The sequence below is a fragment of the Bombus huntii genome, chromosome 10 (genome assembly GCF_024542735.1).
Source record: "Bombus huntii isolate Logan2020A chromosome 10, iyBomHunt1.1, whole genome shotgun sequence".
Taxonomy (NCBI): domain Eukaryota; kingdom Metazoa; phylum Arthropoda; class Insecta; order Hymenoptera; family Apidae; genus Bombus; species Bombus huntii.
Window position 1 is genome coordinate 5,792,938 of NC_066247.1, and position 23,879 is coordinate 5,816,816.

The following is a 23,879-nucleotide window of genomic DNA, read 5'->3' on the forward strand; positions in this document are numbered from 1 at the left end:
TGAGAAATATTAGTTAGATGTTTAGAGACGCCATTAAGTGATTAAAAGGAATTTCGACTTCTTCGCAACGTAACTTCTTTCTCGTCATAACTTTCCGTCAGGTCTGTTGATGTTCCTTATCACGTGCTTCGTTACCGCATACCTTCTCACAGAAAGGATCCGCAATTCGTCGCCATCAGGGATGGTTCCGCCTCTCTGTACATGCGCAACGTAGAAGCTAGCTACTGTTCCGCCCCTGAATCGTTAGGGGTGAGTACCTGGCTGGTATTTTAAGTGGTCAAGCAAGGCAAAAACGTAACCCTGGGCGGCCAATCCCCGGGTATGGGGCCCGCAAGCGATAATCGCTCAACCTTACGCACGTATCACGACCCTAATCTCTAGATCTATTGTTATAATAGGTCGCTGGGCTCTTCGTATCTTGCATGATTGAATGATGGAGATTAGCATCGGCATCGCGTTGAAAGTTGTTACTGACGGACGTTACTGTTTATGAAACACGCATTTACGCTCTTTTTCTTTTGGCCATATCGTTGCTTCACTTCTGCGTGCCTCGAATTAATGTTGGAACCACAATTTTTTCTGTAAATATAATGTCACTAATAATTATTGCATAGCTTCTGCTATAAACCACTGCAAAATGAAATAAACTTAAATTTTCAATTTTTAAACATTATTAAATACCTTAGATTTTACTAGTATTATCTGTAGGAAATACACTTTTAAAAATCTATATTTCGTATATGCAGTTAAAACTGCTCTTTCTGACGCTACTTTAAAACCGACAATCCTATTCAGTCTGTTTGCTGGAAAGGAATTACCTTGGTACCTACAAGAAATACAAAAGTCTCGTTATGTCGATAAGGACTCGGAAGCACCTTTGTTATTCTTTGCCTGTTATTTTTTATCTCTATATATATAGGATATTTCAACGTAGTAAATCTCCTTCAAGTGTCGAAAAACCATAAACATGCAGACAGAAATATAAATATAAACATAGACAGAGACACTAATTATGTTTATACTAGACAATATGTTTATACAATATATTTAATGATATAATATATTACCTTTATATTATATTAATAGAGTTCCTCGTATTATTCCTAATTCGTATTTTATTCACTGTTTGGCCGATCTATTTGGCAGAGGCTCTCATATTTTCAGAAAGCTTAAGTGTCACTTTTGGCAAATTATTTTATGGCATTTATCTTCATCTGTCTATGCTTACATACATATGTACATATAGACATACAAGAACATTGGCAGGCTATGTTAATCTAGCAGACAAGAACCACCTACCTACGCGTTTCTAATGTCTCTGGGACAATCGGCAGCTGACACTTTCATGTTACCTACGAATGTTTAATGCGTTGGTAATTATTATGAAGTAAATTACACGACCGTGTAGGCAATATCGAATGGGGGAACTGCAACATTGATGAGGCTGACTCGTGCCTTAAAATTGTTTCTATTCGACCTCATCAATGTTGCAATCCACGCCGTCCGTACGACATGGATGGCAATTAATGGTCAAAAGATCGATTGCTTTTCGCGGGAGTTAGCCGTACTGCAATAGAACAACCAGGTCCTTTGACCTTCGCGTGTCTGTAGCTGTGTATTGCGAAGCATAATCGGCACAGAACGATCAGAAAATATGAATAATATTAGTAATTCGATCAGTAAATACTTTCCAATTGTTCAATTAACTGCCGTGCGCTGTATAACACTAAACACGCTTTTCAATTTGCAACGCGAGAATCTTAAGAAATATTAATATAAAAATATCTAAAAGTTTAAAAATATAGATGTAGTCAAATGATCGAAAATTTTACATCAATGTTTACGTATAGCTTTTCTCAACGCTTAAAAGAAGTAATTGTTCTGTTTGAAAAAGATATTTGCATATGCGTAAAGAAAATAATTTCAAGAATTATTCAACTAGTGCTTCAAATAGTGCTTAATTTCTTCCTGCTAAATTAAATAATATTCTTAAGCAGTTAAAAAATTCTGCTTTCAACGAATTCGCTATATTTGTGATATCCTTAACTTTGTCTATGTTCGCAGCATTAAATCTTCTTCCTTTCTTTAACACAAGTTGTGCACTAATAGCGGTAAATGTAATTGCACGAAAGAAAATTGGAGGTGCGACGGTGATTTACGGAATAGCGTGTCGTTTTCGTACGCGAAAAAAGGGGATGAGCAGCATGGATTATATTGCCTGTTCAAATTTAACTCGGGGACGGGGGCGCACCGCGGGTTAAATAACGCCATTTGTTATCGTAATATCTAATTTAGCGTTGAAGGGTGATGCGCCAACAGCCATGTGGTCGTGATCTCACGAGGCCACGGTACAGGTGTCTTAGGAACAACAGTTTAGCTTCCATAAGTTCGCCAGGTGTACCTGTAAGAAACAAAATGATTCATTCCCAGACCTGCTTTTAAACATGAACTATACTCCCTGGCAATTTTTGTAACACTTATTCTACATTTACATATTTTTTAAGTTAAGAAAAGATATCCTTATCATTGGGATCTTCTTCAATAAATGTAGATGTCATTTTAAAGTATACCTTCTATCATCCAAACGAATATATTTTTTAGATTGTTGAAGAAATTGGATTGAGGTTTACTTAAGTATCAAAAACTACTGCCAATAAATATTTTAGACATACTACTCTTACTAATTTTTACAATATGTATATTTTACCAATATATACCTCCATGATAATTTTTTCATTCTTGTTAAGAGATCACATAAGGAATCTTAAAAAGAATACTCCTATTAGTATTAAAATAAATGTAATTTTGAATTTTGCTTAAGATGCTTAAGATTACTTGAGATTACTTAAGATTACTTAAAATATTTAGAAGAAGTACTGATTGTTAATTGATAAAAAATTAGTCTCCTTGGAAGTTTTCAATTTCCTTTTCAAAATTCAATTTTTTACTTCTACATATGCAAAGAAAATGGACAACTTAATAATATAATGGTATAATATACATATAATGGTAATCATTCCTTTATAATGATACCAATGAAAGCCAAACCTGCCAATCGATCTGATCAAGTCTGACGTTTTCACAGAGAAGCAAAAATAATCAACGAGACCTGTCCTTACATTACGAACCGCGTTCTCGTCGCTCTGTCGGCCGCTCGTTATCATTATGCGGCTGGATTCGCGATAGCGAACGCCCCCGCGGCTCTTGCTCGCTTGGTCTCTGCTCGTGCGAACCCAAACACCTGCCCGCGACCAACGAGTAACGTGACATCACGTCATGTGACCTCCTAAGCCCCGGATGCGCCCCGAAACCCCTTAGATCCCAATGACACCGCGCGACCTCCGACTAATCTGCGTAATCGCAGTCCTGGAAAACGACGGATTACACACTCCGACCATATCTTCGTGCCGCCATCGCACTTTCCTCATCGTACCCTCTGTCCTTTTTAATCCTATTTTTAAAGTAACCAGAGTTCCCCTTTGGTTCCTTTAAATATATTTGTTTTATGAGCGGAAGCAATTATTTTAAAGATTGGCCTATCGTGGTATCAAAATTTCTGCTTAATTCTTTTAGGTATACTTTTGTTATACCTAATGATTAGTCTGGTTTGTCATGGTTTTAAACTTAAGATATTACAAAGATATGGTATAGTAGTTATTAATATTATAAACAGTTACCGATTCATTGTAGATATTGTTGCAGGTATTTTGACCTATTTATTTGTTTCCTTTAGTGATCATGTTTGGTAACAATCTTAATTCTGTTAATCTGTTTTGAAAAATATAATTGTAGTGTTACTTTATAGAATAAACCTCTCTTAAATGAAATTACTTACTTTAAAAATGAAATAATACAATATCTAAGTATTTTACATAATCAACATTTTTACCTTCACATTTTATCTAATCTATCAGTTGGAACTCAATTATGCCAATATAAAACAAAATCTAGCAGATCCTAAGTCTCCAAGTTCTTCAGAGCTTAAGGCATGAACGATTCATTTGAAGAAGCTTCAACAAGTATTTTTCATCGTTCCACGAGTAAAATGTTTGTTCTCCTTGTTCGTAAGTGATGAATACGAAGGAAGATCACGCATGATTCCATGTATCGTACACCTAGAAGCGACATCATGGCGAAAGGGTCGCGTGTCTAGCCATTAATTTCATCCACCGTTTACCATCTTCGCGTAGGAAGCACGGATTGCTCTTTCACCCTTGCACGAAGTCACGTATTCGTGACGCCCATTGTTTCACAACCGAAGCAAAGTTATCTCATCAAGTCGTCACGAGGACGCCCCTCCTCTTTGGCAAAAGACGTGATTAAACTTTTCTTACTTCGCTCGGTTTGCCTATTTACCACTGACTTCCGACTACGTTCTGCGTTCCTTCTACGTGTTTCGTGTCAGGTGTGTACTGATTAGCAGATTTCCGTTTTCGTTACTTCGTTTACGCTTCCCTTATGCGGGAAGTATCGCCTGCGATGAAAGATTAACGTACCAGCTTTTGCTTTTCTTCCTTTGGGTTACCTGACTTTTTTCAAGCAACCTGCATCGTTTCATTTTTAGTCCCATGAAGTAACTTTTGAATTCGCGTGATTTCTAGATTTATATTTGAGCCGTTCACAACTCAACATATGCAATTTTTTAATTAAGATTGAATTGAATGAAAATTCTCAAGTTTGGTGCTTTGATGCTTATTATATATATATATATATATATATATATATATATATATATATATATATATATATATATATATATATATATATATATATATATATATATAATTTCATCAATTTTCTCTATTTTTGTTTTATGGAATGAACTCATTTGGCAAATAAGTGGTTTATCTGATCCTTGGAGAATTCAGAATGAATATGTGTTAACAAATTAATGTGCTCACTCCACACGTTTCTAAAAATCGCAATATTTTGAAAAGTAAATTTTAATAAATAATTTAATAAAGCACATCATGTAGAAATAATGGATACAAGATAAAAGTTATACAATGTTATATAAAAATTCTATATACTGAATGGTTCTCCTCTAGTCTACCATTGTCCGATTCTTACAGTTTTCCAGATTCTTTTGTTCGTAGATTCTTTGCCCTAGTTCCTTCATTGAATGAGTTAACGTAAATGCTTCTTGTCCCATTAAGAAATACTAGAAAATATAATAAGAGATACCGTAATTCTTCCATAACCAGAACTTAATCATTTAGACTTAGGGTTTGGTCCCGTGAGGTATGGAAGGAGTATACAGCCCTTCGTTTCCCAGGCTGTTGGCAAATTGTGGCTTACCGCGCTGGCACGGTTCTTATCCGCACTCGTCCAGGTAATTCTTAGCCAGTAAGCTCGTCGTTATCAGATACGAAACAACCATCAATAGTTTTGCGAAATTCTAAAAGAAACAACGGAAAAATTCAGATGTAATCGTACTCTGACTACGATTCTTGGTACATTTCTTTTTAAGCGTTCTTTCTTAAATGTTTATTTATAGATTCTATTTATAGAAATTTTATTTATAGAAATTCTGTTCATAAAGATTCTATTTAATAATTCTGTAATGATTTTCTCTTGGAATAAAATTATTTTTACATAAAGAAAGATATTATTAAGATTGAATACTTAACGAAAATTGTTTTTCTAAATTCTTAATCAATGAAAAGTTTGCTACCGTATAACTATTCCTATTCTTTTACAATACAAATACAAGATAGATGTGAAAAGGTAGATTTAAATATGAAAGAGGAAAACTACGCTGTAAAAAGTCAACTTGCATAACGAAAATGGAAGAGAGCAATATATAATTTCATTATACATTACATTATTGAAATAAAAGCATGTTGTTTCCGTGTACGAACCGACATTGCTTCTTATTAATATTTTACTCATACGGTTCTCCCTCCAGCGATCAAATGCTCCTCCTATTTTTTCCTCTTCAGACCAACACACCGCCCACTTACCATATAGCATGTTCATGTACTGTTATTTCAATTGCAAATCGATACTGACGCATGGAAAACACAGTTACAGAGGTAACTCCAGGCAAGATGGATTTCATGTCTTGGAAAATGGAATGATCTGGCCTTTTATTTAATTATATTGCTGGACTTTATGCTTTACAATACTAATATATGTTGGAAACTATCGTTATTATTATTTAAATATTAACAAATCCTATGGTATACTGTTCTTTCACACGATGATCTACAATGGTTAAAAATATGGTAATTACGTAGTAAATATAAATGGTGAATGCTAGAAATAAAATTCTTATTGGAAAAATAGTGTTATTTTTTACATTATTATCATAAATAAATATTCTGAGTTCTATTGAAATTCTACCGAAATTTGTTTATTAAAAGAAATATCTGAACATTCGTAATTTATTCTAAATGTATTGTTACCGTATACGGCATCCTTCAAGATAATTCACTTCGATGACATCTCGATAAACGATAATCTTCAAATTCACACGCTCGATACAAATACGTGTTGCTTTTTCTAAATTTTACATGCTTTCTTACTGGATCATTTACTTTGAATATGGAGAATTCAAGATCAGGAACATTATCAGACGCAGAGGCAAACAGAATGTTAAATGAAATCCTTGATGAAGACAGGGAAGAGAATTTAGACGATGACGACGAAGATGACGATGAAGGCGATGAATCAGAGTGTACAGCAGCTTGCGCAGGAGATCCTGCTGTTAAAAAGGTCTAATATATACTACATAATAAGAAAATGATCTTTTAAAAAATCCAATAAAATGTTTCCTTTTTTTAAGTCCATCATCTTCTTGAAATCAACTTTGGTAATTACAATTTTTCAAAGTTCTTTAATCTCCAACTTTGTCATAACATATTCAAACTAAATAATAAACCATAATATCCTCATCTTCCTGAAACCATCCTTCGTCAATTGCAACTTCACAAAACCTTCTTCATTCTCAACTTTCTATTACAATATTTAACATAAGTAATAGGCCATGAAATATAAAACATCAGATTCAATCTTAATCAGAACAGCAGTCTTAACGTCATTCATCGTCATACAATTTCTTTCTTTTTGCAGAGACTCTGCGAGTGTATGCGCATCGCAGAAAACTCTTCGAGGTTCTCCTTGCGCGTGATGGAGGCGATGAGGTTGTTGCAGCGCAGAGAAGACCGTCTGCTACCGACATCCACCGCAGAGGATATCGTCGATTATATTCAAGCAACTTATCACGACGATGGTGACCTTTACGCTCAGGTGCGAACCACGCTGAAACAGGTCTGTTCCCAAGGGTTAGTTCTGCGTCAAACAGAGCGAAACAGCCGGTGTAGGCGAAAATTGTGTCTCGCGTGAGACACGATCGCGTTTCAAGGCAACTGCAAAACCGTTTATCTCGCTCGTAGACCGTGCATCTATCGACCAGTTTCGTTTACAGTTCAACTGTTAACTGTAACGCTTCCATCGGTTCGTTTCACTTGATGAACAATCAAATCTTTTCCTGTAAATGAAATTTAGGAGATTTCGGAAGGATCTATTAGTGACTGAGACTTCTAAGACCGTTATGGAAAATAAAGAAAGTGCAATTATTTGTTTTTCTATAAAACTATACAATATAGTGCTATAGTTGTAAAAAGCTATGATTATGTTTCATAGAAAATTGTATTTTCTATTAAAAAATAAAATATATTACGTTTATTATTGAAATTAATAACAAAATAGTTCATTTTCTATTAACAGTTTTTATCTATTTTATATTCTATCATTATATATATTACTAATGTTAAGTAAATAGTTACAGGATTTTAGAAAATATTAAGAGAGCGACAATGAATTTCCAAATAATTATTCTTATGACGTAGTACAGTATAGCACTCTTTTTTCGCCTCAAAAGTTAAGATAACTTATCGATAAATTTCTATCCTAGATTCGTTATGGAATTGTTAGAAAACGAGTATCATTTAATCGGACCAAATGCGATCTCGATGAACCAAGCCACTTGCACGAAAGGTCGAAGGGATTGCGCGTTGTCTTCGCCAGTTAAGACACCGAAACTTCGCAGGAAACGCGATGATAATGGTGACGATTGCGACTGTAAAACGACAACTGACGAAGAACTAGAACCTACGAGCAAAAGTCGAAGAGTATGGATCAATAAATCAAAAAGAAATACTCGAAGGCAACACGAAAAACATGAAGAGAATGTTGCAGCTAGAGAAGTACCGGAATGCTCTTGTAATATGACTGACGAAGACGTAGGAGAAGATGAATGTGTATGCGAGGATCATGTGCAAAGAAACGCTAGATATAATAATAATACAAGAGTGCAAGAAAGAGAAGATGTGCAAGAAAATGATCACAAAATAATAAATGAAGAAAGACAAACGAGACCAGTTCAGGATTTCTCGATAGAGTCCTCAAGAAGAAAAAATGTTCAGGGAAGGAATAGAACGATGGAAATTGTTGATAGAACAACGATAGGAAACAATAGATCAAACAAAGCATTATCAGATAACGTGGACAATTTTTACAGTAAATTACAAGGAAAGATTTTGTCTTCTGGAGACAAAAAGCGAGAAAAAGAACTAAAAGCGTGGATCAAACGTTGTCAAGAAGAATGTAAACGACAAGAGAATCGACGAAACAGAAATAATTAAATTTTTCGTTGAGCTCGTGACTCTGCTAAACGTGACTTTGATCTAAATTATTAATAAATAACTACTCCAAATGGAGTGCTCTTTTGAATGATAAAAAATTATTTTTGAATGGAATATTTTTCATCAAATGTGTAATAAAATTTTATCAAATGTGTAATAAATAGACCTTCGTACCTTTTATTCCGTTTTTACTTGCTTTTTTTTGTATCATTATATATTACCTTTTTATTAGTTTATACGTATTATTTTTATTTTTCGTTGAAAATAGTGTCAAACATGGGGAAAGTTGTAGAAATCTTCCGGTACGATCGATGGGGATTAAATAACCAGAATGCACCGCGAAAGAAAGTGCTTCACTTACATAAGATCTTAATCTGTTATCTAAAATGCCAAATATCACAAGTATAGAGATTTTATATCACTTACATTAGTAAATTACATCGAAAAAATATAATTCATATTAAACTTATACCTGTATTTGAGTTTCTGCGCGAATGGATGTTTCTCTTTCTTGCGTTTCTTCTTCGAAATCTATTACATGCATTATTACGTTGTTTTCGAACGCTATCGGTGTACGCGATCTTCCTTAAATATTTATACACCAAATCGGAAACCGTTGATTTCTGATCATGGCGTCGTAGAGGATTTTGCTCCCTATTTCTATTATTTTTGTTCCGAGATGCCAATCTATTCATAGTTATGCATTATTCGAGAAAATTAAGGAAGAGAAGTGCGAATTTAAAAGATTTAAACGTTACAGAATCATCCACTACACTAATTTCTTTTACCTGACTTCCTTAGTTTCTTCCTTTCTTGTTATTTTATATCGATAACCTCTGTTTTCTAATGTCATTTTAGTTATTTTATAACATTAGATTCATTAAATAAGGAAAGAATTTAAAAGGGTATATTTGTGCCATTACATACCATTATTTAATTTAACATCATTTTTTTAAAAGGAGAACTACGTATTTCGTTCGTTAGACATGATGCATATATATATATATGTATAAACGAATTCGTCTGCTATGTCAATTCATAAACATGTGGTCAAATGCAAAATTTATTTATAATTTTTACCAATAGATGATACAAATATTTTCTATTACATATTGACTTTCCTATACATAGTTTGTGCTTTTATACGTAGTATTACTAGAGAATAGTATCAAGTAGAGATTAAATCTATCAGTATTAACTAAATACAAGATTAAGTCCTGTATTGAGTTAAAATTTATAGTAGTTTTTGATAAATGATATGATAATTTATCTATACCTTTTTACCAGTAGATGGTACACACATTTCTTATAGTGTGTTATTTTCTAAAACAGCTACATGTAGCGCTGTAACAACAACGATGATAGTTTACATCATGGTGGTTTTGTAATAACTGTCAACATCAATTAATCAAAAGGATAATGTCTCATAAGGTGGTATTTCATTATATTTAAAAAATCAACCTCTCATTTTTACATTTTTACGTTGGCCACATTTAAATGTTCGTCATTGCTTAAATATTCAATTCTCATACTTGATCATTATAATTTCATGATCCTGACATTTCAACTTTAGTGTGCATATTAAGTGACAACCTCGAATTTATCGACTTTTTTTAGACAGTATGCAATGAACGCGTAAATAAAATAACACTAATTTCACATTTTGTGAAATGAAAATGAAAAATAAAATTCTCTGATTTTCAAATAAGATTTAAAAAATTATGAAAGTATTTTAATGTATAAATTATATTTCAGGGAACTATTAGAAAGGATTCATCTGTCAGGAATGGACATCAGTCAAATGTTAAAGCAAAATCTAAAAGTTCATCATCTTATGCAGACTCAGAGAATTCTGAAAAAGTAGATTTAAAATTGATAAGAATGTCTCAAACTCTTGAAAAAAGAAAAGAGGATGACAGTCACTCAAGATTAACACAAAATTTACAAACAAGCAGAAATAGTACGAAACATCCTATTAAATCCTCTAAAAGTGTTCCTGTTAAGGAAAGTTTTTCCTCAGCATCCAAATCAAATATTAACAAGTCTAGAATATCATCAAAAAGTATTTTAACAACTAAAACACAGACTGAACTTATGAAGAAGTCAGATATCAATGCTGTAAAAAGCAGTAAAAGTAGTAGTGGAAGAATACAGAGTAATTATTCAGAAAAGAGAGGACAGAGTACAATATTTATACCACAATCACTTACAACTAAACTCAATGCTAAATTATCTGATAAAAGCATTAGCTCTGTATCAAAAAATGGAAAAGAAGTTAAAACATATTCAAGTTCATCAGAAACAACTGAATCAAAACCAAGGTCTAGGCAACGTAGACTATCTAGAACATTAAGCCCAAGTGAAGTAAAAATGTTACATTCTGCTAATAATAGATCAGATCCTTTACAGAAAATGGACCAGAAGAAAAAGGAGAAAATAGAGGTACTTCAGACAGATAATGAATATGATTATGAAGATGATTTTGAGGTAAAATACTGTAGTTTATGCACAATTTATAATTTAGGTCTAATTTAAACTATTTCATAGGATTATGAATCTGATTTTCAAGAATGCACAGATAGTGAAACATCTGAAGTTAGTGAAGAAACAAGCATTAATCATATTAATGTACCACTGGATCCAATTGAACTGCATACTGCAAAACAAGTATTGATATTTATTTTATCATAGAATAGTATCAAAAGCAGTAATATTTTTTTATTTCAAGTTATCACTTTACTGTAGCGCAAAATTGTGGACAGTGCCGAACAAAAGGAAGAAGAACATATGCATGATTCTGGTCATTATGAGCTTACAGAAGCAAGAAAGAGAGCTGCAAGAATAGACTCAATTGCAAATGATTCAAAGCTATCTTCTCTTCTTGAAATAAAACAACCAGTTAATAAATCATTTAGGTTTGTTCTAAGCAAAATCAAGTTTCAAAATAATTAAATAATTTTTATTGTGCAAATTGTACTGTTTTCAATAATTATATATAAATGATTGCCAAAATAATATTGATTTACATAAATAAAAATTTAATATATGCACGTGTACGCATTTTTATATAGTGAGGATAGATCGGAAAATAAATCGTTACCATTATCTACTGATGAAGGATTCGAAGATAGTCGTTCGGGTGATTTTGCAAAATCACCACCGCTCTCACAAATTTCGTTCATTGATTTCCGTAAAACCAAAGAGGAACAAAAACCAAAGGTAGTAAATTGATAAATTAACGAAATAGTGAAACTTTTTATTAATAATTTTATTTATTATTGCTTTCAGAAACCCAAAAAGAGTTTAAGTAGAGGTGAAGAGCTATTAGAAATGATAAAATTAGATGTTATGGAGTGGTCTGTTCTGGAATGTTCACCTATACCATATGAAGAATTTATTAGAAATTATGGAAAATTAAATGCTCAACAAGTATAGTGATTGTCTATTAATAATACTACATCGTGTTATTAATTGAAAAATTAATGCGTTCGATTTTTAGATATCTACGCAAACTGGTGAAGATAATATTGACATAGAAACACAAACGGAGGAAATAACATTTAGAAATAAATGGACTCAATTTCCAATAGCTTGCAGACAAAATTTACAAACCAAAGAAGATTTAGACTTATTTCGTATGGTACATACACTTATCACTTTTTACTGATTAATCTTTATCTTAAATATCACATTTTTAGGATCAAATTGGGGTCGGTAGTGACAATGATAATGATGTAGAAACTATAAGCTCTATGTTACCGCAACCCTTTGATATATTGCGATTAAATGATTTCATGAGTCGCGCAGGAAAGGTAATGTTATCGTTATTGGAAGAAAGACGATCTGGTGGCAATGTGTTTAAAAATGAAGAAGAAATACCATTCAGTGACGGTGTTGTCAAACTTTCTATAAATTCCATAACATTTTTGGCTGGTAGGGCAGTAACGATAATCCATTATTCAGAAGTCTTAAATAAAATCCTATTGACTATTCATTCTCCAGCTGAAGAAGTACGAATTATTTACTGAAGTACCAAATATAATCTATAGCAGTAAAACGTGTAATATTTTATTCAGGAAATCGAGACATCCAGCAAACAAGATTACATAACCGATTGTTGTATTGGATGCGTTTGGAATATTTCTGAACCATCGATGCCGATTAAATTATTGTACTCTACCTGCCCTATTACTTCATGTTGTTTTCATTCAACGAATTATAACATCGTATTTGCTGGACTTCAGGATGGGTATAATATTTTATTACTTTCAATTGTTGTACAATTTACTATATAAAAATAAATAAATATATTGAACAATAGATCGATAAGTCTCTGGGATTTAAAGGAAGATGAAATGTGGCATCAGAAAGTGACAGATAAAGAAAACAATTTAGATTGGACAATACGGATGCCTACATATACAACAGCAACAAATGTAGAAACAAATCATACAGCACAAGTTGTTGCAATACGTATACTATCTAAAATTGAAGAAAAGTCAGTAGAACAATATAACAATAAATTTGTACCAATACAGGTTTGTTAAAATTATTGTACGCATTATATGTTGTCATGTATATAATGATTTAGTTATTAATGTTATCTGCATCAGTTATTTGTTTAACTTTAATTGTGAATATTACTTGTACTAATAGATATGTAGCTTAAGTGAAAATGGTTCAGTTGTTATATGGAGTGTTTTGCACAATATGGGCAAAAATGTTGACGATTTAGGACTATCATTTTGGGGTAGTGTAAAACTTATTAAAAGTCAAGAACTATTTTTACAACCTAACTATAAAAAAAAGTAAATATTCCCTAATAACATGTTTATTACCTATTAAACTTCAACTTTACTAAAGTCTTTTAACTCTCTAGAAAGATCATTGCAGCTACGTTCATTGATATGCATGTGGATTGCATTGATAGTAATAATCTTTATATTGCCACTAACAGTAGCAGTATTTTGCATGGTACTTGTATTGGTAACAAAGCTAATCCTGCTGTATATACAAAGTTGGATACTAGTAAGTTATTAATAACACATCAATTTTAATTAGTTCATTGTAATTTCAATACTTCATTTGATGTTTCAGATGACTGTGGGAACGTAACTTGCATAGAAATCTGTCCATTTGGATATTCGTTTTTCTTGGTAATATTTTTACTTACATTCACTCTCTTGGATTTTTTCGTTGCTCCTAAAGCAGTTTTCTAATACAGGTTAGCTGTGATGATGGAACAATTCGATTGCACTCTTTAGATATTAAGAAACCAATTTTACAATTAAAAGATGAAGACAATACATACATTATTAGATCGGTACAGTGGTCAAGGTCGAAACCATTTACACTTTTTGTACTAGACAATAAATCATGGTAAGAAAAACTAACAAAATGAATATTGATTTAAACGAAGTAAGCAATTGAAATAACTTTTGTATATGGTATTTTAGTATACATATATGGGATTTAAGTAACAGTGATATATATCCAACATACAAAATAAATATGCGAAATAGTGGACATATAAAAACTATGCAATTATCATATTGCAAAACAAAACGAGATATGTCTCATCAGTACTTGGTATGTTTTTTTTTCACGCATAATAATTTGTAAAAATTCTATATGTGTTATTTTTTCCAGGCGTTTGGTACAGAATGCGGGCACGTAGAAATACACAAGCTAAAAATGAATTTTTATCATTCAAAGGAAGAAGATTATTTACAGGAATTAAATGCTTTCATGCGATACGTTGCGATTTTATAAATAAGATAAAATCATCAATAAGGTCAATACTGTTCAAGGAAATTGACACATTTTTTATACTTCCGGTGAATTGAAACGGACTTTGTATGCCTTGGATATACATTTGTATTTTCAAAGTGAATGATACATACTTAAATAATATTTAAGGACAATCCTATAATCATAATGTATGTGTCCACTGAAAAGCATTTTTTAAACTGGTGTATCACTTTAAGGCAAAACTAGAAGTTTGCACAAAACTATTATTATTTATTGTACACATTATTCACTGTAACGCACAAAACTGAAACCGTCCACGAATTGTATACAATCCAAAATTTTATAATGTAAAAAGATATTTAAATAATATACCTCAATGAAAACATTCTTCAGTAATAATTTCTTTATTATTCTAAATATCACTTTATCAAAACATAGACTTATATAATGATGTAAGGAAAGACATTTATGCTCAAGTAATTTGTAATTTACTTAACATAACGATCAAAATATATATAACCTTCATGTAACTATAATGGAAATTCAAATATGCCGCGCCGTTGCAATTAACTTGTTTTACAAGATCATCAATAATAACAGGGTAACTCGCTACACGTTGAATTTGGTGAACTTCTAACTGTAGATGTTGAGTTTCGTCCTGTAAAAAAAAGGGCATTTGCATTTGTTTTAAATAATATAAATCTACATTAATAAACCTATTCATCATCGTAAAATTTTACGTTATTTATTCACAATGTGCGATTATTGTTCTTGGATTGATCAAATTTTAGCGAGGATCAGATCTGAGGCAAAACCAGATAAAAAAAAACGTCGTAGCTATGTTGATCCAGTTATAGTAGTTCATGGAGGCGCGGGAAAAGTTCCACGAACGAAACGTAAACACATACTCTTTGAGGTTTGAAAAATATTATAGACTTTTAATTTAAAATTAACTAATATTATTTTCAAAAAAATGTTTATAAATAAATTACTATAACATTAATAACAGAAATAAAAAGTAATTATTTATAAAACATACCTGATAGTTAGTAAACCTTTTTGTAAATAATTATTAAATGAAGAATTATTCATACAAATAGGTTAAAAATGCCGCCATTGAAGCGTATAGTGATCTTATCAATGGTCGATCAGCAGTGGATGCGGTAGAAAAAGGAATCGTTTATATGGAAAGTAAGCCGTTTTTTAATTGTGCGAAAGGTGGTTCTTTGGACGTTAACGATGAAATTGTCACGGATGCTGCTATAATGACGATACGCGACGCTGGATGTGTAGGCGCTGTTCGTGACATAGAACATCCTATTTCTTTAGGTATATATTTTATCTAACAAATCAGTGTACGGTTAAAAACATTTCCAGTTAACGATCTACCCTAATTTCCAATTTCAATTTCTAATTATAGCACGGAAGGTATTAGAGAAAACGGAACATGTTCTAATCGTCGAAAATGGAGCTCAAAAATTTGCCTTGGATAACGGAATTTCAATTTTACCGCCAGGAAGTTTAAACATATCCGAATCATTAATGTCAAATTTTGAATCGTTAACATGTTGTATGAATGAAGAACAGGAAGAAAGTGAATGGAGAAATGATGCTAAGGGTGAAAAAAAAGAATGCGATTCGGATTGTTTTATAAATCGACCTCAAGACGGTGAAGCATATCCATATTGTGTTTTATCTACTGATTTAGACTGGGATGATCCGATAACTGTACAGGTGTGTTTTCTATGGCACCATTATTTTATAATAGACTCTAGACACATTATGAAATCATAAATTACAATTTTTATTTAATCCTAAACTGTGTTTCTCTGTTAGTATATCTACAAAAGGATAAACAAAGATCTAATAGCTACTATAAGTTCTCAAGTTTCATTAAATATAGTTAGAAAATATGAATATTAGGTTAGCGCGGTTGGAGTAGTAGCATACGATCGTAAGAAACGGCTTGCAAGCGGAACATCGACAGCTGGAGAACCTCGAAAGCCGGTTGGTTCCATCAGCTCAATCGGTACGGTAATTGGTTGCGGCATTTACACAGATGAACATGGCTGTGCCTCTGTATCTGGTAACGATACAAGCATCTATTGCTATGCACCAGCACGGAGAATAGTTAAAAAATTATCTGAAGATATATCGATTAACACCGCAGTAAACACAGTGCTACAGAACTTCGAAAATGAAACCGGGGAATCTCACATAGGTGCCATTGCGTTAGACGCAAAAGGCGAGCCTTGCGTTTCCTTCAATTGCACACATTTCCCATGGGCTTTCTGCCAGAAAGGTTACGTTTATTACGGGATGGCGCAAAACGAGAAGTATTGGGAAAAAATAACTATATTAGAGCGACCTTTAGATTGCATGTGTATAAGTTCCGACGATGAGGATTAGAGAAATGTTAAATATTTCATTTTATATGCGTTATACTAGACGAATTTAACTGTATAAATGTCTATTTTTAACAATGTTAATATTTGTACCTATAGCAATATTAGTATCTTATTATTTTAAAGTTAATATTATGCTTTTACATACCGGAAATATAATACTATGATTTGAATCATATATTCCATACATGGAGAACGCAGGCGTTGGGCCCTTGAAAGTAATTCCGAAAAGCTTGTCCATTTCCAAAAGCATCGAGTAGATTTCTTCTCGTCTTACGTCTGTTATATTTTCATGTGTTATCACCTGGAAGTAATGTTTACAAAAATATTTAATGTCGTTGCTTTTAATACTTTTAACATTATTTTTCTCATAAGAGAATTACCATGCCTAACGGAGCCCACGTAAGCAAACATGTTTCATCCGAATCGACCTCATTAAGGCATAGGGTTCGGTACTTGTTATTCCTCGTCTGATAGCCAGGATTGCCTAAAATAGAGAAGCAACAAGTTTAAAATGAGGCACAAGAAAGATATGATTATATACTCACTGATATTTTTATAAAATAGTGACGAATTAACATACCAATTTTCCCCTCGATGTTCTTTAAATCAACAAAAGCCACGTCTCCAACATCAGACATCATGCAGTCAAAGGCAATCAAATCTTTCCCAACTCCGTTCGCTACAAATCACATTGTTTTCTTGTTTAATCAGCACACAAATCATGCTACGCGATTTTATTATCACGCCACGTGTAAATACACACCTTGGATATTCAAGGCATGTAAATTATATGGCATTTGGCCGTCACTGTCACTCAGACCAACAACGGAACTCTCTGTAAAAAAGTTAGCAACTGCTTCTGTGTCCGAGCAATAAGACTTTGTACCTGATATATTCTTCAGAGCAGCCACAAAAGCGTACCACCCTACGAAAATGTGTTTTGGCCGTCATTAAACAATTTTGAAAGAGTTTAAAAATATTTTAAATTATTTATATTGCTAAACATATAGAAATCAATTGAAAATATTTAAAGAAAAATTAACCGATATAATATCAAGAATATTAATAAGTATTATTTATATTTTTCATTATTTCATAACAATGTGCAATAATTAAATTTCTATTTATTGATTAACAGGAACATTGAGGATTTTGTTTAACAACGTTATCTATAAATATGAAATAAGACTCATCTAAAGATCACTATTCGATAGAATCATTCAAAAAATGGAAATATTCTCACCAACGTCTCGATATCCCGTGAAACACGCCTTGACTCCTTTCAAGTCTCTCAAACTCTTGATCCATGAATCCTGTTGGACGATAGCCGCAATTCTAACGAAGTCATTGTTCCTCTTGGGTACCACCTGCACGATCGTTTTTAGACCCATTCTGAAACAATATCCTAAACACTGTAACCACTATCATCTCTATCCACAACTTTATGCAACTTGAATGTTTACTTACTTTCTGGCGTCAAACAGCTCCTCCGGCTTTGCAACGAATATATCCGCACGCTCGGTCTTGAGAGTCTTTAAACAACCTGCTCTGCTCAATTCCTGGATACACGAAATTGCTGGTTCCACGCCATACACGATCGAAGCTTCCCTGAGCCACCGACACTTATTCTCTTCCAAATTGGACGCGACGCACCATTTCACTCTTCTCGATGGATGACACGTTGCACGATTATTAGCGGTCATGAAACGAGGAACTGTGGTCAAGTGTTACTATTGTTATTATTGCAGAAACAAAATCTTATAATTTAACTTTTTCATAGTGCAATATGAAAGAAATTCGAGCAAACTCCTCTATGTATCTTGGAAGTCATTATTTTCCTATTTCTTATTATCTTATTACGCTATGAAAAAGTTAATCTTTAATTAATAAGATATTACATATAGTGATATATGATGAATAGACTGCGAATTTTTACTTATGAGAGATTTAAGGATGTAAAAATGCACAGAATGTTCATAAGATGTAAACATAGATTTGCACAAGCATCCACAGTCTAATGACAAATTAATGAAAATCATTTTAAAAAATCAATTCTGTCTGATTAGTTAGAAAATGAACACAATAAGAAAACTTCTTTAATAGAATTTTTAAATAAATTTTTTCTTCAAAAAGATCGAGTGTTGTTCATGTTGTAATTAATCGTCGCTAATTACATCTTGTTAGGAAGTCCTCCGGCGTTTCCAGAGTATCTGTGCTCACCGGCGTTGGATGATAATTTTCCAACAATTGGCGTAGTATCGAACTGAACTTGTCCATTTTCAAGGAGCTCATCATCTTCTCCACCTTTTCTGCTACCTCTCTGGTAAAAGGCAAACATCACTTAAAAGATACATTACTCCATCAAATCCTTTTTATTAAAGTCTCTTCTTTTACTAACGATCTAGCGACGACCATCGGCCATGGTTTTGTTATCCATACGCATGGTTTGTCAAGTTTCACGGGCCTCGTCGTACCATCCGGACAAAGATACTTGTAATTTTCTTTACTGATCCGTTCCGTCTAATTTCATACATGGTTTCGTTAACAAACTGCTTGAAGTTGTTATATCACGCTACTCAAAATAATTAACACGTTCCATAGCAGACAAAAATTAGCATGTTTCTCTATTTAAACATTCATAGGCGAGTATAAAAATATTTCTTGATCTACTGCAAAAAGGCATGAAAATGTCAAGAACTCACCTTTCTTTTTTTTTCTTTTTTTTTAAGTTACATATTTCACTTTTACAGTTCAATCAATCGTTTATTTTATATCTTAATACTCTACTCTAAGTTTACATACTATTCTGAACTTTAGAATCTCAGGCGAAAAGGCGATTATCCTGATATTGATTATTGGACATATACTGTCCAAAAAGTTAAGATTTCGCGTTTTAAGATAATAACTTCGTTTATTGCTATTTATGGAACATGTTTAAAAAGGGACAATATTTCGACCCTTTCATTTTTCTTCATTCTTTGATTATTTCGAATAGTCATTTGTTTATCTGAAATTAATTCTTCTACCTTAAAATGCAGCAGGGTATCATTTAATCTAACCCAGGCAATGTCACCTGCGTTATCAGTGAGGCAGAATAAAGCACCTTCGCGACCGTAATAGGCATCATTCGTATAACAGCCGACTGGATTATCGCACGCGGCGCAAAGATTCCTATACTTCGATTCTACGAGCAAGAAGGTGGGAATGGAGTAACTACATTGTATATTATTTTCAATTTGCTTCAACTGTACAAATACTTACTTAATTTACTATCATATGTGGTATCGGCGGTCCAAGCGCCAGCAATACAAGCTGCTTCGAAGAAATTCGACAAACCGTCCATTCGATTCTCCAACAACGTCTTATCCGGATCACATTTTCTCAATATTACCCATTCGTCAAAGTACTACAATTGTGATACAGGTATGTAAATGTTTTGATAGTTCATTTGTATTTTTAAGTAATACTATTTTGTATGACCAATTTTATATTTATGTTCAATTATATTATTGGATGCTATAAAGGCCTTAGCATCACATGTTAATTTGAAGTAAACTGTACCCAAAAATTGTTGTATGCAGTGATTACTTTCTACGGCATCTAAAAAAATAATATTTCTCTTTTGATATTTGATTTTCATAATAAAAATTATGTAATAAATTAATTGCAATTTTCATACATTTTTCCATAAGAAAAAAGAATTGTAAACAACACTATTTATTTATATTGATATTTGTGTAATATTTGAAAGTTACGATTCCCAAAATGTGTGTCAAAATAATGATTCTATTATGTAGAGGTTCTAGATAAGAGTTAGATCCCACTGTTAACATAAGTCGGTCAATATTGATTCACAAAATTTAATATAACTTGATGAAAACATAGTAACGAAGTTTATAGGTAATATGTAAGAAAAGAATGAATAATTTATTGATGCGTTTCATGAACACAGAAGAGTTTTGAGTGTTCTAAGGCCATTTTTGCATCCAGCTATACAACCGTAATTAGTTATTAAAGAGGAAGTTCATATCGTGAATTCTAATTGACTGTATTTTATATAAAGTAATTAATATTTTTAATAGAATTCTTCTCAGAAGAAGTGATTTATATACATATAAATAGCAAGAAGCAAATTATCTTCTCTGATACTCCAGTACTTATAATCTTATTTTGAACGATTGGGTTATATTATCTGAGAAAAATAATATCTTTTATAGAACACAGACACGGTAAACAAGGAGTAGTTATAAGAAAATTAACCGTAGAAAATGCATTGGTCCAATCATCGGTGGTATCCAGTCCAGGATGACAGAATCTCTTACCCTTAACGTCCCAAATATTCCTCACATCCTTAGATACTATGACTACCATCTCATAACGTTGCTTCTCTACCAAAAGATAATATAACATCGAAGAAACGTGAATTTCAACTTCTCACGTGATGGCAACTGGTAAAATAATTTTAATCGCTATTCGATTTACTTTGTAATTACCATCTGGAAGCATTCTTAGCTCGTTCGTGACTAGAATGTTGTATTCGTTGTACGCGGATGCTGCGACCAGATCTTCCGGTTCCATTACGGTAAAGTCGGCTTTGGCCATGGTCAATCGCCGCAGGCAATTAAACCTGTGTAATCGATGTGCCGTTAAAAAACAACAAGACGCGAAACGCGGAGAAAGGAATCGATCAATACTCTTCAAAAAGTATAAAGTAGCATTCAGACGATCATTATTATTGTCAATATTTCAAATTCTCAACATTGCATTGATAATTATGTCTTGATCGCCCACAAGGTGTCTTATGTACAATAATGGTGAGTATCTTAACTACTGATACTAATATTGATAATAATATTAATAATATCGATATTGTCAATATTACAGGGTTCTCAACATTATCGTACATAGGAGACCCTCTAGAGCCAAAACAGTCAATTTTTTTTGCCAATACAATATTGTCAATATTTATTGACAAACAAACATCCAATATTATTGATAATACATTCAATTTCGCGTTAACGTTTAACGATGTCAAATCACAAGAAAGCATGTTCAGTCATTACATATTTCAACATTATCAACGAAAGAAGATAAGAACGTATGGAACACAATTATTTTTCATCAAACCACCTCGACAATATTCGAAATATTGATAATACTTCTCTATAGTAATATTAGAAGATCTCTATAATGTTGAGAACCCTGAAATATTGACAATAATATTAATAATCTGAATACTCTTTAAAAGATTTATCGATCTTTCTATAAATTTGTTATACTCGCCTATCATTTCCTATAACACACTCTACCTGACTCCCTGAGATTACCAACTGCTTGCAAAGTTCGCGGACCCTTTTTGTTGTATGAATGCTCTCGACCACGCATAGTTTCACTGAAACGACGGTGTTTCTATTTTTTTTTTTTCTCTTGCAAAACTCTTTCTCCTCCTCTCGAGCAAAGGGGAAATCATGACTACATAATTCGTTACCAATGACGAACAAATTGCTCGCCGCTCAAAGTAACTGGAGGGATCGTGTTAACGCAGCTTTCTATAATACTCTACATTATTCTCTTATGATACTTGAGTATTTTAAAATCCTATTGTTATCTTTAGCGATGAATTATTAAAGGCATTGCATGGATTTAAAGAAGAATTTTTAATATCTATTTTTCAGCTTGTATATTTTGTAGAATATTGATGTTACGGGGATCGTGGATATTAATTAAAATTACTTACAATTTTCAGCGTTGATACTTTGATGAACAAACGCGAAGAAGAAGAGTAAAACAAATAATCGAATATCCATCTTTGACGACCTTCCCACCGGCATCCTCTTCAAGGACGTATCGTAAGCGTTTGATTTTCACTCTTTCACAAGATTCTTCAAACTAATTATCAAAAACTAATACACGATATTTTTCCATGTAATGTTTCATACCGAAAACACACTGATGTACAGGAATAGAGTGTGCAAGGGTTTCATTATTTATAACAATAATTACACTTGTCGCACCGTTATAGTTGACGAGGTAAACGCTAGTTTAATGAATATGCAGACACATTAATCAGTAACGGAACTAACGGTGTTACGCATCAACTTCAATGAAACTTCGAGTACAAACAGAAAATCAACAAACATTTTATTAATTTTTTATTGTGTATAATTGCATCCATAAATACTCGGCGATTTAAAAGATATTTAGCAACAAAGATCGAGTTTCATCTATTGATACAATCAATCGGGTTTGCCTGTTACACCTTCTTTTTTGTTATACTATCTATTTTTCTTCATTCTCGTATCGCTACTATTAGCGTTATTATTACGCGCGTAGATTGAGCAAACTTTAGTTAATATTCCATGAATAATTCTATTCGAAGTTTCATTGAAATCGACGCGTAATGCTTCACGCAGTCTGGTCGTCAGTTTTCCTCGATTCTGATGTAAATTGACGGAAATCATTGAGAGACAATTAATACGGACACCGAAATGAAGACAGAAACGACCTATTCACGATCACAGATAACGAAATCCACAACGATAATTATTCATGTCTGTTTACGAGACAACTTGATGAATCAACGCAAGGATCTTCTTACAATCGTTCTTTATAAAAAGTTCTTCGTCATTTATGAAATGACATCATCGGCTGAATCTTCAACTATCACGAAAAGAAGTATTATTCGACTGTTTCCTAACAACACGTACCTTCACCTTTCAATCAGTGCACCAAATTCTCTTGATATACAATGAAGTACTCTCTCGGCAGAGTGCTAAGGACAGATGTCCGACAATCGAAATAGAAGATAGTAGCGGGTAGACAACAGGCACGGTCTGTTTCGAGGGGAATGAGTGTGAATTATGTGAAAAAGGTCAGCCGGTTCGGCTGCATGAATAACTCGTTTCAGCAGAGTCTTTGGAGATGTAAAGAATAACGATCGACGAATTTACCACATGGCGCCCGGTACACGAGGAGGTGGATTTCTTTGCATTCGATGCGTCTACCTCTACATGTAACTCCACGCAGACTGGATTAAATTGAAACTGGCTGCTGATGCGACCAATAGTCCAGT

The 23,879-nt window shown here is 32.9% G+C and overlaps 4 protein-coding genes across 12 annotated transcripts; 3 read left to right on the forward strand and 1 right to left on the reverse strand.

Moving 5' to 3' along the window:
• The first annotated feature begins 135 nt into the window (after nt 1–135).
• On the forward strand, nt 136–9,873 carry LOC126870095 (uncharacterized). Of its 2 annotated transcripts, XM_050627560.1 has the most exons (6): nt 136–249; nt 5,220–5,332; nt 6,028–6,227; nt 6,553–6,717; nt 7,075–7,272; nt 7,919–9,873. In XM_050627560.1, exons 3-6 carry the CDS (start codon nt 6,213–6,215, stop codon nt 8,033–8,035), a joined length of 495 nt encoding a protein of 164 aa, XP_050483517.1. In that variant the 5' UTR covers nt 136–249; nt 5,220–5,332; nt 6,028–6,212; the 3' UTR covers nt 8,036–9,873. The 2 variants fall into 2 exon arrangements, with proteins under 2 accessions (XP_050483517.1, XP_050483516.1); XM_050627559.1 differs by having other exon boundaries at nt 6,028–6,717; nt 7,075–7,251.
• Nucleotides 9,874–9,942: 69 nt separating this feature from the next.
• On the forward strand, nt 9,943–14,786 carry LOC126870033 (cytoplasmic dynein 2 intermediate chain 1). Of its 2 annotated transcripts, XM_050627385.1 has the most exons (16): nt 9,943–10,079; nt 10,404–11,135; nt 11,196–11,315; nt 11,394–11,563; nt 11,720–11,867; nt 11,937–12,077; nt 12,148–12,288; nt 12,347–12,658; nt 12,725–12,897; nt 12,970–13,186; nt 13,305–13,456; nt 13,528–13,676; nt 13,746–13,804; nt 13,873–14,027; nt 14,105–14,237; nt 14,298–14,786. In XM_050627385.1, exons 1-16 carry the CDS (start codon nt 10,068–10,070, stop codon nt 14,418–14,420), a joined length of 2,937 nt encoding a protein of 978 aa, XP_050483342.1. In that variant the 5' UTR covers nt 9,943–10,067; the 3' UTR covers nt 14,421–14,786. The 2 variants fall into 2 exon arrangements, with proteins under 2 accessions (XP_050483342.1, XP_050483344.1); XM_050627387.1 differs by lacking the exon at nt 13,528–13,676 and having other exon boundaries at nt 13,305–13,398.
• Nucleotides 14,785–23,876, reverse strand: LOC126870040 (transferrin). 7 transcript variants are annotated; one of them, XM_050627409.1, is made up of 16 exons: nt 23,521–23,876; nt 22,545–22,844; nt 22,091–22,199; nt 21,301–21,434; nt 21,068–21,195; nt 20,069–20,213; nt 19,834–19,991; nt 19,206–19,327; nt 18,982–19,127; nt 18,275–18,521; nt 18,051–18,199; nt 17,571–17,732; nt 17,388–17,486; nt 17,188–17,291; nt 16,953–17,108; nt 14,785–15,057 (listed from the first exon to the last, which is right to left on the reverse strand). In XM_050627409.1, the coding sequence occupies exons 2-16, from the start codon at nt 22,636–22,638 to the stop codon at nt 14,872–14,874; spliced, it is 2,139 nt and encodes a 712-aa protein (XP_050483366.1). In that variant the 5' UTR covers nt 22,639–22,844; nt 23,521–23,876; the 3' UTR covers nt 14,785–14,871. The 7 variants fall into 7 exon arrangements, with proteins under 7 accessions (XP_050483366.1, XP_050483364.1, XP_050483365.1 ...); XM_050627407.1 differs by having other exon boundaries at nt 23,515–23,876; XM_050627408.1 differs by having other exon boundaries at nt 23,406–23,876.
• LOC126870129 (isoaspartyl peptidase/L-asparaginase-like) lies at nt 15,064–16,946 on the forward strand. Its single transcript, XM_050627613.1, has 4 exons — nt 15,064–15,315; nt 15,500–15,728; nt 15,820–16,133; nt 16,323–16,946. Exons 1-4 carry the CDS (start codon nt 15,154–15,156, stop codon nt 16,806–16,808), a joined length of 1,191 nt encoding a protein of 396 aa, XP_050483570.1. The 5' UTR covers nt 15,064–15,153; the 3' UTR covers nt 16,809–16,946.
• Nucleotides 23,877–23,879: the final 3 nt, after the last annotated feature.

Bases quoted from the DNA above. Each gene is read 5' to 3' on its own strand.
- LOC126870129 (XM_050627613.1), top strand. From the start codon at position 15,154: ATGTGCGATTATTGTTCTTGGATTGATCAAATTTTAGCGAGGATCAGA. The intron at 15,729-15,819 runs GTATATATTTTA...TTCTAATTATAG, and splicing joins AGAACATCCTATTTCTTTAG to CACGGAAGGTATTAGAGAAA. The intron at 16,134-16,322 runs GTGTGTTTTCTA...TATGAATATTAG, and splicing joins ATGATCCGATAACTGTACAG to GTTAGCGCGGTTGGAGTAGT.
- LOC126870033 (XM_050627385.1), top strand. The intron at 12,078-12,147 runs GTATAGTGATTG...TTCGATTTTTAG, and splicing joins GAAAATTAAATGCTCAACAA to ATATCTACGCAAACTGGTGA. The intron at 14,238-14,297 runs GTATGTTTTTTT...TATTTTTTCCAG, and splicing joins ATATGTCTCATCAGTACTTG to GCGTTTGGTACAGAATGCGG.
- LOC126870095 (XM_050627559.1), top strand. From the start codon at position 7,232: ATGGTGACCTTTACGCTCAG. The intron at 7,252-7,918 runs GTGCGAACCACG...TTTCTATCCTAG, and splicing joins ATGGTGACCTTTACGCTCAG to ATTCGTTATGGAATTGTTAG.
- LOC126870040 (XM_050627409.1), bottom strand. From the start codon at position 22,638: ATGCCGGTGGGAAGGTCGTCAAAGATGGATATTCGATTATTTGTTTTA. The intron at 18,522-18,981 runs GTAATTAGCGAC...ACTTGACCACAG, and splicing joins GGAGGACTTCCTAACAAGAT to TTCCTCGTTTCATGACCGCT. The intron at 17,109-17,187 runs GTAATTCTCTTA...CATTACTTCCAG, and splicing joins CGTGGGCTCCGTTAGGCATG to GTGATAACACATGAAAATAT.